Genomic DNA, 18300 nt, shown 5'->3' with positions numbered 1-18300 from the left:
TGAGTGAAAATGCAGCTAATGTCGAAAGAAAAACTATGAAAGAACTTTGGAAGCTTTGGAGAACTGCTGCTCAAGATCATGTTTAAAAACTACATGAAGGTCTGGCTCCCTGCAAGCAAAATATAATTAAATGACCAATGGTTCAAGACTTGCACAGCATTGCATATAACAAGCTAAATGTTTCAAAATCAGCAAAGCAAATCAGAATTTTAAATGTCTAATTGTTAACATAAGACATGTGTATAGCATGAAGTATACATAAGTCTATAATTTGTTGGACAAGACACTTTTCAAAAACTTTTTCTCTTTACACCACCACAATATATTTCAAATAAAACAATCAACATGTGATTCAAGGCAGACTTTCAGCTTTAATTTAATTTAATGGTTAGGAAGTACAGCACTTTTTATACAAAGATGCTGGTTTTCTAATATTTTCTAATACTTGGATGAAAATCCTTAATATCAATGACTGTCTGAAGAAGCCATGGACATCACCAAATGCTGGACTCCCTCCCTTGCTCTGCTAGGCATTTGCTGCAGCCACCTTCAGTTGTTCATCGTGCTTATTTGTGGGTCCTGCTGACTTCAGAAACTGAAAAGCACACTCTGAGATTAGGTGACTGACTTAACCATTACAATTATCCCAGATATGACAGAACTTGTAAAAACAGTCTTGACCTGGGGAAACGGGAAGGCTTGGCAGCAGTTCCTGTCAAAGGCAAACAAGGAACACGAAAAGTGTCAGGAGAGAGGCAACATCATTGGGAAGGTTACTTTTCAAATGTATTCCACTACAGATTGCAGAATACATGCCCTAAAATGTATTTTGTAACATATTCCGTTACGTTACTCAGTGAGAGTAACCTATTCTGAATACTTTGGGATTACTTAATATATTATCATGCTTTTTACAACTACATGAATGTACTATTGCTGTGTGATTTATTACTATTACTGAAGGTACTCACCATTTTTGCAGCGATCTCATATAGAAAATTATTCCGTGCTTATATAAAACAGGTCAGCGGCCGTAGTAAAGGGACCTCTGGCTAATACGTCGGGTTCGTGTCGGGCTCGTAGCCAAAAACTAGCTTTACTGTGTTGTCTGGGTCGACTTTGCTAGCGAGAGACAGAGAGAGGCGTTGAAAGGCTGCTCCAACAAAACTTATTGTTTCAGAGGAAAACACGAACACGGTGTACAGTCGAGTCTTAATAGCTTACTTACAACTGGGCTCGTCAGGCACTCTTTTCGGCTGCAGTGGTTATTATTATATTTACATGCTTCCAGCTCCCGTTTCTGCTCAGTGACAGCTCGTACTTTTCCACTCTCCTTTTTCTCCCTCCCTCGCTCACAGACACATTACGGGTATGGCAGTCCATTCTCCCTGCAGCACGGACTACACTGCCCACGAGGCTACATTCTTTAGGGCGATGCCTGTAACACTCTGCCTATTGCCTTCATATTAAATAATTTTTTGCATAATAATTTTTAAAAATATTTCTTCATGTCATTAGAGGTGACATGGGCCACGAGATTGAGACACAGGCATTAGAGCCTCTTAATGCGTGTTTTGTTTGGGTTTCCACCAGCGTGGAATTACCAAAAATAGAGAGGGCAAAAGGAAAAGGCCGCCGTGTAATCCATTTATTTCAACAAAGTAACTGTATTCTGAATACCACCTTTTTAAACGGTAACTGTAACGGAATACAGTTACTCATATTTTGTATTTTAAATACGTAGCATTGGTACATGTATTCCGTTACTCCCCAACACTGAGTGTAACACCATGCAGCTTGCTGCTTTCCACGTCGCTCCACTCAAGCCCTCTCTCCACAGCTCTTCAGCTCTGCAGCAGCAGCTTTGGCAAAAGGACACCAAGGTGAATTTAAGCAAAGTGAGTATGCAAGCGAGGGAGCCAAGGTTGAGTAATGAGTCCAGTGCAACGATTTGGCGACAACTGAGGAAACAGGATAGGAAACAGGAATGTAGCCAGAATGAAATCAGCCTGGCTGCATTTAGGTGTGTAGTTCGGTAGCCGGTGTATAATTAACAATGGGCTAGACTAAACTGGTGTAAGTTGTCAGGTGGACTAATAAAGCAATGTAGCTGATAGTGTGAAGCACCCAGATACTCCAGATTACATAAATAGTAAAATGTTGTGTCAAGTGGTGTAACTAAAGCGTAGTTGTTTGTGAAGAACGTGCAACATTTGAGTTTAAAAGTAAATCATATCAAAGATATAATCATGCTAGAGACAACAATGTTTTTTAAAGCTGTCATTTCTAAACAGTTAATGCACCAACTTTGTGAAAGCCCTAATGTGTGACACCTTAATAACTGTATTTGCATCTGTTGCTGCTTCCTGTATTTTTGAATTAAACAACCATGAGGTACAGAAATTAAAACAAAACACATCTCTGTTTATTTCTGTTCCAACCCACGGTCTGCTTTTCATGGAGCACGTCATCACTTTGTCCATTTTTACTTTTTTTTTTTTTGTCCTAAAACAAGCCGAGCCCACCAGCATTCTGAATGAACAGTATGATGACCAGGTCCGCGTCGACCTCATTGATAAACTCTTGATTCCAAATGTGCTCTTCCCAATCATAGGCATTGGTTGCTACCGACAACAAGAAATAAAGCAGGGCTGAACCATTTTCTAATAGGGGAGGGAGGATAACGCTATGCAATATATTCATTTTTTAGAATTTATATTCAACGTTAATTGCAGCTAGGCTCAAAGTGTTAATGCTAGCTTATTTTAATAAACAACATGTCATATGCAAACAACTAGGGTGTGGCAAAGATTATTTTAGGGTGGCACATGCCCACCCAATGCCACCCCTGTAGATCCACCCCTGTCAGTACTGAACTTGCTGTCTCAGAAAGTGAAAACCAAACTAGAGCTCAAAGTGGACCTAGAACAAGGCTGAAAATAACAGGCATAAACACTGAGTTTGTTCTTAGAAAATCTTTCTGTATTTACAGGTTTGAACAGACAAGCAGGTACAGACAGAGTGCTTATATACACAGCAGCACAAGATGTTAAAATGAGTGCTAAAACTATACGGTATTTACAGATGGACTACAGCGGAAAGTACAGACTAAGAACAAGTTTTATCACAAAACGTCTGGTACTCTACACAGTATCACAAATTCAATGAGCTGTACAGTTAAAAACCAAAAAATGGCAAATCTACATGAAATCCAATGTTTCTCCAATCGAGAGGCACTGAATTAAAATGTATTTACATTATATATACATGTTATAGTGTATAAGCATGTATGTTTTCATACATATATAGCTACCTGTGGTGCAAACGCAGCAAAAGAAATTAGAATGTATGGAATTGAATACTACAAAGAAAAAAAAATGTTTGTGCTAAATGGGCTGACTGACAAAAAGGTTACACCATACATAACTAATATACTGGCAAAAACAAAGATTGAGCCCAAGGAAGTAATGTTTGCTCAAAGTCCTAACGGTCCTAACGGTTACGTCAGTCATTTAAAAGAAAAAAGAAAAAAAGAGATTGTCAATAATACTTCAAGTTCATGCAAAGATATAAACCATCCATCCATCTTCATCCGCTTATCCGAGGTCGGGTCGCGGGGGTAGCAGCCTAAGCAAAGAGGTCCAGACCTCCCTCTCCCCAGCCACCTCCTCCAGCTTGTCCGGGGGAATACCAAGGCGTTCCCAGGCCAGCCGAGAGATATAATCTCTCCAGCGTGTCCTGGGTCTGCCCCGGGGCCTCCTCCCGGTGGGACATGCCTGGAACACCTCGCCCAGGAGGCGCCCAGGGGGCATCCTTGCCAGATGCCCGAACCACCTCAGCTGGCTCCTTTCGATGTGGAGCAGCAGCTGCTCTACTCTAAGCCCCTCCCGGATGGCCGAACTTCTCACCCTATCTCTAAGGGAGAGGCCAGCCACCCTTCGGAGGAAGCTCATTTCCGCCGCTTGTATCCGCGATCTCGTTCTTTCGGTCACTACCCACAGCTCGTGGCCATAGGTGAGGGTAGGGACGTAGATCGACCGGTAAATTGAGAGCTTCGCTTTTACACTCAGCTCCCTCTTCACCACGACTGACCGGTGCAGTGTCCGCATTACTGCAGCCGCAGCCCCAATCCGTCTGTCGATCTCCAGCTCCCTTCTCCCATCACTCGCGAACAAGACCCCGAGATACTTGAACTCCTCCACTTGGGGCAGGAACTCATCCCCGACCCGGAGTGGGCACTCCACCCTTTTCCGGCTGAGAACCATGGCCTCAGATTTGGAGGTGCTGATCCTCATTCCCACTGCGTTACACTCGGCTGCGAACCGCTCCAGTGCGAGCTGGAGGCCCTCACCCGATGAAGCCAACAGAACCACATCATCCGCAAAAATCAGAGATGAGATTCTGAGGCCACCAAAGCGAAAGCCCTCCGCCACTTGGCTGCGCCTAGAAATCCTGTCCATAAAAATTATGAACAGAACCGGAGACAAAGGGCAGCCCTGGCGGAGCCCATCACCCACCGGGAACGAGTCCGACTTATTGCCGGCAATGCGAACCAAGCTCTTGCAACGGTTGTATAGGGATTGAATGGCCCGTAGCAATGGGCCAGACACCCCATACTCGCGCAACACCTCCCACAGGACGCCCCGAGGGACACGGTCGAATGCCTTCTCCAGGTCCACAAAACACATGTAGACTGGTTGGGCAAACTCCCATGCACCCTCAAGTATCCTCGAGAGGACAAAGAGCTGGTCCAGTGTTCCGCGACCAGGACGAAAACCGCATTGTTCCTCCTGTATCCGAGGTTCGACTAGCGGACGAACCCTCCTCTCCAGCACCCTGGCATAGACTTTCCCGGGGAGGCTGAGGAGTGTGATCCCCCTGTAGTTGGAACACACCCTCCGGTCCCCCTTCTTGAAGATGGGGACCACCACCCCGGTCTGCCAGTCCACAGGTACTGCCCCTGATCTCCACGCAACATTGCAGAGACGTGTCAACCAAGACAGCCCTACAACGTCCAGAGCCTTCAGGAACTCGGGGCGGACCTCATCGACACCAGGGGCTCTGCCACCAAGGAGTTGTTTAACTGCCTCAGTGACCTCGCCCCCGGAAATTGGTGGGTCACACCCCTCATCCCCAGACTCTGCTTCCTCCCCGGAAGACGTGTCAGTGGGATTAAGGAGGTCCTCGAAGTATTCCTTCCACCGCCCGACAATTTTCTCAGTCGACGTCAACAGCGCTCCGCCAGCACTATACACAGTGCAGGTAGAGCACCGCTTTCCCCTCCTGAGACGCCTGACGGTTTGCCAGAATCTCTTCGAGGCAGTCCGAAAGTCTTTTTCCATGGCCTCTCCGAACTCCTCCCACACCCGAGTTTTTGCTTCAGCCACTGCCCGAGCCGCATTCCGCTTGGCCTGTCGATACCTGTCGGCTGCCTCCGGAGTCCCACAGGCTAACCAAGCCCGATATGCCTCCTTCTTCAGCCTGGTGGCTCCCTTCACCTCTGGTGTCCACCATTTGGTTCGGGGATTACCACCACGGCAGGCACCGACCACCTTGCGGCCGCAGCTCAATGCAGCAGCTTCGGCAATGGAGACGCTGAACATGGTCCATTCGGACTCAATGTCCCCAGTCTCCCTCGGAATGCTGTTGAAGCTCTGCCGGAGGTGTGCGTTGAAGATCTCGCGGACTGGGGCCTCTGCTAGACGTTCCCAGCACACCCTCACTACGCGTTTAGGTGCACCAGGTCTGTCCAGCGTCCTCCCCCGCCACCTGATCCAACTCACCACCAGGTGGTGATCAGTTGACAGCTCAGCCCCTCTCTTCACCCGAGTGTCCAGAACATATGGTCGCAGGTCTGGTGATACGATTACAAAATCGATCATCGACCTACGGCCTAGAGCATCCTGGTGCCACGTGCACTTATGGACACTCTTATGTTCGAACAGGGTGTTCGTTATGGCCAAACTGTGATTAGCACAGAAGTCCAATAACAAAGCACCGCTCGGGTTCAGATCAGGGAGGCCGTTCCTCCCAATCACGCCCCTCCAGGTCTCGCTGTCGTTACCCACGTGAGCATTGAAGTCTCCCAGCAGGACAACAGAGTCTCCAGGTGGAGCACCTTCCAGCACCCCCCCCAGGGACTCTAAGAAGGCTGGGTACTCCGAACTGCCACTCGGCGCATAAGCGCAGATGACAGTCAGGACCCGTTCCCCGACCCTAAGGCGCAGGGAACAAACCCTCTCGTCCACCGGGAAAAACCCCAACGTACCGGCAGCAAGCCGAGGGGATATAAGAATACCCACCCCAGCCCGCCGCCTCTCACCAGGGGCAACTCCAGACTGAGACAGAGTCCAGCCCCTCTCCAGGAGACTGGTTCCAGAGCCCAGACAATGCGTAGAGGTGAGCCCAACTATATCTAGCCGGTACCTCTCAACCTCACGCACCAACTCAGGCTCCTTCCCCACCAGAGAGGTGACATTCCATGTCCCTATTGCCAGTCTTGGCAGCCGGGGGTCGGTCCGCCAGGGCCTCCGCTCCTGGCCGCCACCCGGCTCACAATGCACCCGACCCCTATGGCGCCTCCTGCGGGTGGTGGGCCTGCGGGAGGATGGGCCCATGTCTCCTCTTCGGGCTGTGCCCGGCCGGGCCCCATGGACTAAGGCCCGGCCACCAGACGCTCGCCCTCGGGCACCCTCCCCGGGCCTGGCTCCAGGGCGGGGCCCCGGTAACCCTATCCCGGGCAGGGTAAACTGTTCCCTCGATATTCTTTTCATGGGGGTCTTCTGAATCGCTCTTTGTCTGGTCCCTCACCCAGGACCAGTTTGCCATGGGAGACCCTACCAGGGGGCAAAAGCCCCCAGACAACATAGCCCCTGGGATCCCTGGGACACACAAACCCCTCCACCACGATAAGGTAGCGATTCAAGGAGGAGTAGCGATTCAAGGAGGAGGAAGATATAAACCATTTAAAAAAAAAAAAAGAAAAAAAAAGAACTTTTCCCTGTTGACCAACCAGCTGTGCAGCTTTCCCTTCATCGTGACACAGAAGGTGCAAAATAAGAGGGAGGGCGGGGCTTCCTGTGCGGATTATGGAACAGAGTTAGAACGCAGTACGGGCACTTGGTGGGGAGGTACAGTCTCAGAGTCAGCCTCATCCTGGTTGGAAAAGCCACTTGTTGTGGCAGTGCTGGGTGGTGGTGGTGTGGAGGTGTTAGCGGTGGTGCTGAGGGTGGTGCTGATGACACTGCTGCTGCTGGTGGTGGTGCTTGTGCAACTGGCAGCAGGTGTAGTGGCCTGCTCCTCTTTGGGCTGCTTACTGGCAAACTCAGTGATGCTAAAGACAAATTGGAGGCAGCCCAGTTTGATGTAGCTGCCATGGTGGAGCAGGGCCGTGCCCTCCCAGCCCGCCCCACTGCCTCCAATTAGACTGGAGCTACTCGCTTTGCAGCTACAAGACGGCTCAGCACCACCCTGACGTTGGCTACTCATCACTCCTCCTACTGGCAACAACCCCACCATGGAGTTGGCTCCCTCGTTCTCTTCCCGTTTCTTACTGCGACCTACGCAAAGAAGAAATGCAGCAGGTCTGAGAAAGACGTCTGTACAGACTAGTGTCACAGTAAACTCCATTAATGTGGAGACAATGCAACCATGAAAAGATTTCACTGATTACATTTTATCCACAAAATAAAAATGAACACTTTGTTTTGAAAATGAGACTAAAATCATGTGGAAAGCTGAACTCTGGCAAACATGTTTTACACTCATCATCTATAAACAGTTACAGAGAAATCTGATTTAATGCTGTTTCACACTGCAGCTCTTTACTAATCAAACATCTGTCCAAATGATCTTTAATAACAGATTAAGACTGGAAGCTTTATGTGATACAGCAACATTCAGACTTTACATAACGTGGTCTGCCACAGAACAAGTATATCTGACTGCTCATTTTACACTTTATTTACCTTTCTCATTGCTACAATGCCACATGCACCAAGTTTACCACTGTACTGTACGTTTACTACATCCTTACTTTTACTTTGCAATTGCAATAGCTAATAATAAGCCAGCCTGTTCTTTCCCATTTGGTGTTTTCTCTACCAGCAGGCTCGCTGGCTAGATCGCCATTATGGATGGAGATGAACTCCAACACCAAACTCATGGTTTGTTTTTTTCCTGCACTTCAAGCTGGCACTCTAACCAGAACCTACAACAGATGGAGAACTGGTTCTCTACTCAAACTAATTACATGTACCCATTAAGAATGACAAATGTGACCTTGACCACAATTTGGATGAAGAACACTAAAAGCTGACCAAAAATGCAGGAGCAGTGTCAGTGTAACAAACAGGACACTGACATTAAGCACATGGGGGGGGGGGGGGGGGGTACACTTCCTGAAATTCTAGCCAAACTAAAACTGATTCTTTTCAGTATTAGAGTATAAATTAAAGTATTCCTTTAATTTACAGAAGCAATGATGTTATGATTTCTTCACAATTAAAATTTTAACTATTTTAACCAGAACACATACAGATGAGTGGCTAAGTGGAAGAAGATGGATGGATATTCATAAAAGGTTCATACAAAATCTATGAGTGACAACCTCATCAGCAGTCCAAGTCAAACTGGGCACACAGACCTGGGTTCCTTCAAGCCAATCCAAACAGATGACGGAGATGTACTTACGAATGATTCCTTGGACTTTGGCTACCAGGCCACCGGGTGGACATGGTGAGGTCTTCTCAGAGAAATCGCACGAGTACAGGACATTATCCACTGTGGTGCCATGCTCGCTATAGTTCAGAAGCTCATAATGCTTGGTATTCTGAAGGACGACAAACACACACACACAATTTACATCTTGGTCACTAACAACCACAGGAGTGCTCTGCAGAGTGATGTAGTTTAACAGCCTCACCTCGTCATAGAAAATACAGGCATGTTTCCCCGATACGTAGTTGCAGTGACCGTAGTTTGTAAGGCACACATCCATGTCAGCACCTTAGAGAAACAGTTAAAGACTTAAACACCCTTTCCCACAACACAAAGAATACAGATTTGCAACATGGATTTTTTTTCTGCAATATTGACGTGTCAAAATGTATTTTAATGACCTGCACTCCAATGTGACATATTGTGTTTTTGTTCAGTAGTTTTTATTCCACATGGTCCTGTTGTGACCCTCACAGGTCTAAGAACTTACTTTCACAGACAACTTGCTTAAAATACTCCGATTTAAAGATGACGGTACCAACTATCACTCAACCTGACTAATGATGCAGAGATTGGGAGCTAGTACAGGCTCAGTACATTATTATATTATACTCTGTCGTGTACTGCTGCCTGTCGTGCAGAAGTACAGTCATGGTTAAAAGGATACCTTCTGTCAAGGTTTACATATTGGGACAAAATAAAAATCATCTTGTTTTTAGCAGGTCTTGAAATTAAGTCTTGATATATAACCTCAGATGAACTATAAAATATGACATTACACTGTCATGTATTTGACAAAACTAAGCCAAAATGCAGAATTAGTGTATGAAGCACTAAGCAAACCCTTGTTGCTTCCATAGAAATAAAGATGACAAGTAGCAGGTACATACTGCTGATCAAACACAATTGATTAACTGATTATCAGCACGAGTGACCACCTCTATAAACTCAGAAGCATTCTGGTGTGTGTCGACATAATGCCAAAGAGGAAAGATGTCTTAAAGAATAAATGAGTGCTGCATGTCAGTATCTGAAGTTGCATGAAGCCAGTCCCAAACACGCTCATAATTCTACCATGAGAAAGATTATTCACTATTCAAGTGGAAAACATGCAAGACAACTGCAAAACATTCCCAGGAGTTAAAGTCCAAAAACAGTCACCAAGGATCAGGCAGTGCAATGACTCCAAGCACGTCAGCAAATCTGTCTGGTGGTTCTGCAAGCTAATGAATGATGGGGTGTTGTTAGTTTTTCCACACACTGCTTCTGCTTCACTTCCCAGTTTTATATCTGTAAGAGTGATTAGCTCAGAGCCAAGACACCAAACCAGGGGCCGTGGTACACCTGCTGTGTTGGCAGCTTTGTGTGTCACCAGTAAGACCATCACACAGCTATATCCATTCATGCTAGCTGCTACGGTGCATGTACGTGCTGCAGTATTCTTCTGAACAATAGGTGTTGCCCGTCCTCCAAATCAGCGCTGGTATAGAAGGAGAAGAAGTCAAAGTTGGAAGCCAAGGAATTTTAAAGTTTTTGCCAAGTTTCAAAGTTTCAACATCTCCCTCTGTGAAACCTGTGAACCTCTAAACTTCTGTACTGATATGATGTTAGGATGCCATTAAAAACAGACTTTAACCCAGCTGCAGCAGCAATGCAACAACACACCAGATTATAAAAATGCAGAAGTGCATGACCAGCAGAGATGACAGCTTACAACATGTAACATCATCTCTGCATCCAGTTTGTCCAGCTCGATCCCTGCACACACACACACACACACACACACACAACCGCTAGAAGCTAATTACATCTTCGTGTGCTTCATAGCAGAACACAGCAATACGAAGGCTCTTAAACTGTCACATGTGGCCGCAGAGTGACAAACTCACCCCCATCCTCCTCTTTTCCATCCTTCATGCAGCTGGACAGGTTGGTGATGGAGGGCAGTGTGTTGGGCAGCAGTGAGTCCGTCAGTGCAGGAGCAGCCTTTATGTCTGAGGGACAGGAGAGGAAAAAAGAGACAAACTGACATTGAATATGACGGCCCAGCTGTGTAAGTGTTTCAGTGTCTAAAAAGTCACTCCAACTGGTTGATACACTTGCAAAATTTCTACAAAAAGACTTCATTTAACACACTTCAAAGAGTCACGAGAACTTGTTGCAACATTATTTCATCTCCTTTAACTATCATGAGTGTGTTTGGGGTTTTGGGAGTCAAGGATCCCAATAAAAATCAACAGCACATCTTACTGCTGTGTCTACTGCATGAAGAGTTACAGCAAACTGACAGAAGCACTGTTATCAGAAGTAATTTCTGACCACACCAATGTCCACTTTTTTCCCAGTTAATGCCAGTCGTTTATCTGGACCTCTCTCCTATCACATCGAAAATGAATCAAAACTCAGAACCTCCGATCGATACGGTCTTGCCCATGTCAGTTGTTTTGGTTTGTAAAATCTGTCAATAGTCCACCCATGATTTACTGTCCCCTTTGAGACAGACATGTATGTTGTCACCTGACACTGCTCTGTCCAGTCTGTGGCAAGTAAACGTAAAGAGATGTCAGATACCAAGTCAGCTTCCCACCTGAGCAGTCTGTACCAAATAAAAATGCTGTTTTTTGTCTTACTCTTAGTAAACTAAATAAATAATTCACTGACCAAACACCATCCACTCTGATAATTTTGCATCTGCTGGTGAAAGAAACTGATCTGACATCGGTGTTAAGTTAACAAGCTCTATGTGACAAGCTCTAAAGAGTCATGCATTAAATGAAACAGCAGGAGTATTTCTTGTAATCAAATTACTCGATGAATAGTTGCAGCCCTGGCTAGTACTACAGGCAGAAACAACAAGCCTGTATGATGACTTTAGAATTACAAGTTTAGTTTACTTTAATTACTGTTAAACTACAGTGTTATGTTTTTACTTGTACTTACAATTTCCAGAGAAAACACTAAAGGCTGTTTTTGTGCTTAGATTTAACTCGTGCTGTGTCACTAATATTGCACTGTAATACTATTGGTACCATAGCAGTGACAATGGATTCACACTTCGGTCATCTGTCACCATCCCAGAAATGTACTAGTCAGTACTAATACAATAGAATTATGCAATTCTCAATACCAAAAAAAATGATCATCCCATGTACATAAAGGCTGCCAACCGACACACTGCTCAAAACCCCCACAACACCTCCTCCAAGTGGTGAGCACATGGGGGGTGGGCCTATGTCATCTCTTTAGCCTGTACACAGCCAGACTGCATGGGCTAAAACACAGTCTCTGGTTAGACTCCCTTGAGCTCTTCCCCAGGCCTGGCTCCAGGGTGGGGCCCTCGTAATCACTATGGTTACTGTACATTATCTCTTACACTTTAAAGTATTATTAGAATAAATTATTATTATTATCATTATTACTATTATTATCATTATTATTATTATTAGCTGTATAAAGTGATACATTTAGACTGCAGCTTTGACATTTCTGATGTGTACCTGGAGTAGGTGCTGATCCAAACTTTACTGTGTCGTGCTCCTGGCTGCCTCTAGATGGTGCATCTGTGAAGGAACTGCTGGTGATTGAGGAGGGCTTTTCATCGGTGCTCACACACTCCTCCTGGGGCTCTGTCTGGCTCCTGTGGTTCTGTTGGCCACTGTGGGGCCATATCGTGGGGGCAGTGGGGCAGTTCTGTTGGGCACATGCATTTACAGTGCTCTCAGGTTCCTTCTTAACCGTTTCTGTTCCTATGTGGTTCACCAGTCCAGAGGCAGAAGCTGATGCCATTCTCCCAGCCTTCAGTCTGTTCTGTAGCTCAGCCTTTTTCATGTCCCCTGATGTTCCACTTGATTGTGTATTTGCTTCTCAAAGTGCCACTCTGTTGATGAGGCCTTCTGTTTGATGGTGTCGCATGATACTGCACTGGAGAGCGATGACGTCCTGAATCCAGCTGAAACTGAGTGGGGTTTCTCTCCATAGCAGCCGCTATTAGGAGCTGAAAGAGTCTCTTGAGGAGTCGCAGGGTCGGAGCAGAAACTGTAGAACTCTCGAGCTCTGCACCCTGAACTTCATCCTCAGGCTCTGCTGCCTCCTCCTCTCCATCGTTCTGCTCCTCTGAGGGGGTTGGGGTGGATGAAGTGTTGGAATTTGGAGTCCCAGGTCGGCTGATTGGCCTGCTGCTGGTTCTGCGGTCCAATAGTCGTACCTGGGCCACTCATAGACCAGGGCCTGCAGCTCCGGCCCCTGGAGGAAGACCGTCAAGCTGCAGCCGGCCAGCGTTGAGCTGCAGCTCCACAGATGGAGAAGCAGAGCGCTTGGAGGAGGATTTCTCTGGCAGGTCGTTGGTCTGTTCAGACTTCTGTTCTGTACATAGACACATAAAAAAACCAAACACTGATTTAAAAAGCCACCTCTTGACCCTGCTGTCCTACCTAGTTAGAGGCGAATCGCCAAACTTCCTTTTATCTCAAAGATTCTTGAAAAAATAATTTTTAAAAAGCTAACAGATAATTTTCAGAGGAATGGCTTATTTGAACAGTTTCAGTCAGATTTCAGAGCTCATCACAGCACAGAAACAGCTTTAGTGAAGGTTACACATCATCTTCTCATGGCCTCAGTGCAACGTTCAAAACTTTTGACCGTAATATTTTATTAAAGCAATTAGAGCATCCTATTGATTTCTGCAGTGGTTTGTATCATATTTATCTAAGGTTAATTATGGATGTGCTAGGACCAATTCTGTTTACAATTTAAATGCAGTATCATCAGAAGGCATAGCATACATTTTCACTGCTATGCAGAGGACACCCAACTTTATTTATCTATGAAGCCAGGTAACACACACCAATTAGTTAAACTGCAGGAATGTCTTAAAGACATAAAGACCTGGATGGCCTCTAATTTTCTGCTTCTTAATTCAGATCAAACTGAGGTTATTGTACTCGGCCCTGAAAATCTTAGAAATATGGTATCTAACCAGACTCTTACTCTGGATGGCATTACCTTGGCCTCCAGTAACGCTGTGAGGAACCTTGGAGTCATTATTGACCAGGACATGTCCTTCAACGTACATATTAAACAAATATCTAGAACTGATTTCTTCCAATTCCAATCTTTGTGTAATATCTCTGAAATAAGAAATATCCTGTCTCAGAGTGACGCTGAAAAACTACTTCATGCATTTATTACTTCTAGGCTGGACTAGATGTTTTCTAGTATTTTGGGACATCATTTTAGAGACAGAACATTACTTTTTACTTACCACATTGTTCATTCTCGCCAATGTCTGAGATGCAGAAGATGATAATTTACACTTTGCACTGTCTTCATGGATTATTGGTTCATTTTACGCAGATTACATAATAAAGTCAGTCTTGTAGTCCTTGCAGTCATATCAAACACACAGGCCAGCACCAAGAAATAAAGAAAAGTGCAAGACGCACTGAAAACGCTGACCTGTGTATCTCAATAATAAAAAAAACTATATACATATGTACAGAAATAACTCCTCAGACTAGCCGCATCATGATGGTCTCTGTGTAAGATGGAGAGATGTTTCCAGCCTTTCCAGACACATCGCAGACATGAGGAGTTAGAAAGTTTGCTCCAAAGCACGAGGAAACATCCATATGTAACATCCATGTTCCATATGTCCAGGAAAGGCTTCATTGCTGATCACAGCCGGAGACGTTTCCTTGGTGGAGTGGGGCTCCTGCTGCTGCTCTCCTCCTCTGCAGGCTTCCTCTTTGCACCCTGTGTAAACCTCTTCAGAAACTGGCAGAGCACCGACATGATTACTCTGCCGTCAGAGGTGTAGTCCGTAACTCTCCATCGATTTGTCATTTCCCTTTCCTCTGTGCAATACACAGTGGAAATGACTCTGGTGATGGTGTCGCCGTCGACATCCAGGGTGCAGACGCAGTTCCTCTGATCTGCCTTCAGGACAGAAAGATCTGCCTTCTCTGGAAGCAGAGGTGTGAGGAACCATGAATGGAGGTGGGACCCTGCAGGCAGCACCGTTAAACCAGCTGGTGAGTTGGTAGGAGGAGATGGAGTGGTGTTCTCCAACTGGCTCTCTGGCACATGGGTGAAAGGTGTCGTCAGCAGCAGTTTGTTAAAGAATCCCCTGAAGGCAATATAAGGAAACGCCTTCGTCCCCGTAACCAGGTTGTGGTTTAACGAGAGGACCAGATTTTTCATAGAGTCCACATGGCTGGGGCTCAAAGGACGGTTCCTCAGGTTGGAGATTAACATCTGGCGTACGCTGACAGGACTCACCAGCTCAGCTACGAGAAAACAAAAAGATCATCTGTGTTAATCGTGACATAATCAGACAAATTACGGATTTAAATGTCAAAACATGGCTTTATATCATCATATGCTATTTCTACACACAGACAATGAGAGGCCCGCAGCAGAACTCTTTATGAAAGCCTTAAGATTGGTAGAAGGTGAGAAAAATGGTTTTGCACTGTAAATGACTAAATTTCATGTTTTAAACCAAAGATCACAGCACCAAACTCTGCTTGTTAGCATGTTTAAACAGTAAAAATGTCCTGCTGATAGAATTCATTTGCAAATTCACATTTTAGCTGCATGTAAATTAAAAATGTACAGCTCATAGTAAAGAATAACTTTGTGTGTTCTTGGTGACTGTGAACAACATTTCATGATAAATGAATGTCATCCATAATATTTGTGAATTATGGACACATTGTCAGTAAGGCTGCATAGAGTTTCAGTGATGTTTAATAATGAATTCATGTTCAGCACTTATTCTTATTTTATTTAAGCATCAGTCTGTTGAAAATAAAACAGCTAAAGTCAGGTGAGAAACCTCCAACCTGCTTATTGCATGCACACAGTTTCAATTTCTCACCGAGCACATAACATACATCTGGACACCTGTACAGACACGGCAATACACAATGCACTCACATAAATATGATATACTTTTTTTTTTTTTTGCCTGTCCCGTTTGGCTCTTTTGCCATCAGAATTGTTGTCTAAAGGCAAAGAAAGATGCCCAACGGATTTACTTTACCAAATTGACCATCCCAGCCTTGCCGTAATGGTCCATTTGATTCACCTTTTATTGTTTATTTTATTTTCACTTACTGAATACGGGACAGACTTGACTGGGGGAAAGAAGGGGAGAAAGAAAGAGGGAAAGAGAAACAGCTGAGAAGAGGGACGGGGGAGAAGGGAAAAAAACAAAAACCAACAGAATGAGCAGAAAAAAAAAAGAAAAAAATGCATATATCAATCACCTGGATCACCTGTTGAGAAAGAAAAAAGAAAACAAGCAGAAGAGAACAAGAGTAATAGAATAAACAACATCACAATGATATATGGGAATATGACAGTAAATACTAAATGTTAAACATTATTGTGCAGCACATAAGATCAACAGAACACAGTGTGCTTTGAGGTAGGAGCCAAAAAGGGTGTAGTTTGTGGGTGTGATCACCCGTGTGTACACCTGTGAGCATGGACGCGCTTGTTTTTTTTTAAAAGGTTCCTTCATGTAATGATCTGCTAGAGGGTGTGGGGGGGCCACAGCCCCGTCCTCCAGGGCATGAAGCAGGTATGGAGGAGATCAAAACTCCAGACATCCAGAGGCCCCCAGAACACAAGAGACCAAGGAAGACCAACAGAGGGGCAGCCGCGCCACTGTCCCAGAAAGAGCTGAGGAGAGTCCCAGATGAGGGCTCACTCAGCAGCCGCGGAGCAGAAGTCAGGGGGAGTTGCAGTGACGCGCCCGTGAGCTCCGCCGGCAGCCAGCCGTGGCTGAGTGACCGAGCCCCAGGCCGAGAGGCCGGGGGCACCCCACCTCCGAAGTGGCCCGAGCGAGCCCCAGGCTCCAGGCCCCGATAAGCGGCCGCCAAGGAGTGAGCCGGTGTGTACCTGGACGCCCACCCCCGGACACAAAGAACCACCAACGCACCGATGTCTGAGGGGGTCCGCCACTGGCAGGGGAAGTGGTGGTAGGGGGAGATAGGCCTCCAAACCTTGGAGGGCCTAAGATGTCCCCAGAGAGGTGGCGTCTGACACCCAACCTGACATATAGACACAGACATACAGGCACACACAGACACAAACATCCATTCCCACCCTCATGCTCTCAATATGATATACTTGATTCAGCATCAGTAGCTATAACTGATTTTGCACATAATGCATGCAAGATCAAATTTTGGCCACATGTCAGAAGACATCCTCGTCACCTTGACTCCCAGGGTCACGCAGGCGACGCGGAGTGATTCAGAATAAGTTTCCTATAATTATCAGATTTTTAAAAATAATAATTCTCCTTTAGTTTCGCAGTTTCTAATCATAAGTATTTTAATTATTGAATTATTGTAATATGCAAATATTACAAATATTTTGAAAATATCCACCCTGGCAGGAGTTTTTAAAAATCTCCGTTTTCAGTTACCGAAAACGCCGTTTACATGTGGACGAAAGGCGCAAACGCATAGAAAAATCTGCGTTTTCAAAAATACCCGGGTACGTGTGGACGTAGCCTAAGTGCCAAACATTAGGCAGATGGCAGAGGTTGTGATACGGTTGTTGACAATCTTCTTGTCAATGCTCAACATGAATGTCTCAGCAGCAAAGCAGAAGGAACCTGAGAATTTAAAAAAATCAACAACAAAAACTAATGAAGACCTTTAATGACAAGGGTTTGAATGTCTTACTGGCTCAACCTATATGGTTGTGTTAGTCAGTGTATTAGTGTGGAAGCAACAGCACATGAAACTAAACAAGCCAAGAGTATCACCTTGATGCATGCTCAATGATCCAGGTAAGTAAATCCCAAAAAGTTGATTCTGTTCATCAGCTTAGTCTATTCAATGTATACATCTGTCCCAAGTCTTCGTATTTCTTCAACAACGGTTTGAATGGTAGATGTTGGCAGAAGATGCTGTCCCTGTGCTTTAATGTAAAACATACTGAAATTAGACCCATCCATACCAGGGTCTTCTGTAAATGATACACTGGCACCTTACTGTATGGTGGCACTTGTGGTTGGACTCTTTGTTTGAACCACAAATCACGTTTTCTAAACGTTTGTGTTTTCTACACATATGAGATGCAAATGTAGATTTTACAGAGAACACACTTTGGCAACTCACATGCTGTTCACAACTAAAGCGTGAAGTTTTCTTTGTGTGCACTCAAATGGAGTCATGTCAACTAGCGCCACCTGTGGCCAAGTGCCATAGTCTACAGCCAGGTTAACTTGTGACACAGATCTGCACCACGTTTGAATTCCTGTTTCATGCTCAGTGTATTTGTAACTTTCAATGTTGTCTGTTTGTGCATCTTGCAAATAAACCTTTGAACCTAATGAAATGATAGTATGTGTTTAATTTTGGCCTGCATCAGTGGGAAATGCCAAGTTATATACGTAAAGTTATAGAAATCAGCACTCCCGTTGTTCATCATGATCTTAGTAACTTTTTTCCATAACAAAGAAATAGGTCTTGAACAAATATATGACACATGAATATTTCACTAGTGTTGTAACGTCACATCCTGTTAGCTTTTCTCTGGAAATTATCATTTTATAATTCATAA

The 18300-nt window shown here is 45.0% G+C and overlaps 2 protein-coding genes across 2 annotated transcripts; both read right to left on the bottom strand.

Moving 5' to 3' along the window:
• Positions 1-6407: 6407 nt before the first annotated feature.
• Positions 6408-12546, bottom strand: LOC146559095 (uncharacterized). The gene is made up of 6 exons (XM_085245197.1): positions 12216-12546; positions 10608-10712; positions 10426-10476; positions 8924-9006; positions 8692-8830; positions 6408-7559 (listed from the first exon to the last, which is right to left on the bottom strand). The coding sequence occupies exons 1-6, from the start codon at positions 12544-12546 to the stop codon at positions 7087-7089; spliced, it is 1182 nt and encodes a 393-aa protein (XP_085101323.1). The 3' UTR covers positions 6408-7086.
• A 1845-nt stretch (positions 12547-14391) lies between these two features.
• Positions 14392-17510, bottom strand: LOC146559094 (uncharacterized). The gene is made up of 3 exons (XM_085245196.1): positions 17501-17510; positions 17285-17347; positions 14392-15002 (listed from the first exon to the last, which is right to left on the bottom strand). The coding sequence occupies exons 1-3, from the start codon at positions 17508-17510 to the stop codon at positions 14392-14394; spliced, it is 684 nt and encodes a 227-aa protein (XP_085101322.1).
• Between the last annotated feature and the right edge of the window lie 790 nt (positions 17511-18300).

Source organism: Mchenga conophoros, linkage group LG14, assembly GCF_057382185.1.
Source record: "Mchenga conophoros isolate Kocher_MC1m ecotype Shallow Benthic linkage group LG14, M_conophoros_male_GT1.1, whole genome shotgun sequence".
Lineage (NCBI taxonomy): Eukaryota > Metazoa > Chordata > Actinopteri > Cichliformes > Cichlidae > Mchenga > Mchenga conophoros.
Note: the sequence above shows the minus strand (reverse complement) of the source record. Positions and strands in the feature narration are given on the sequence as shown.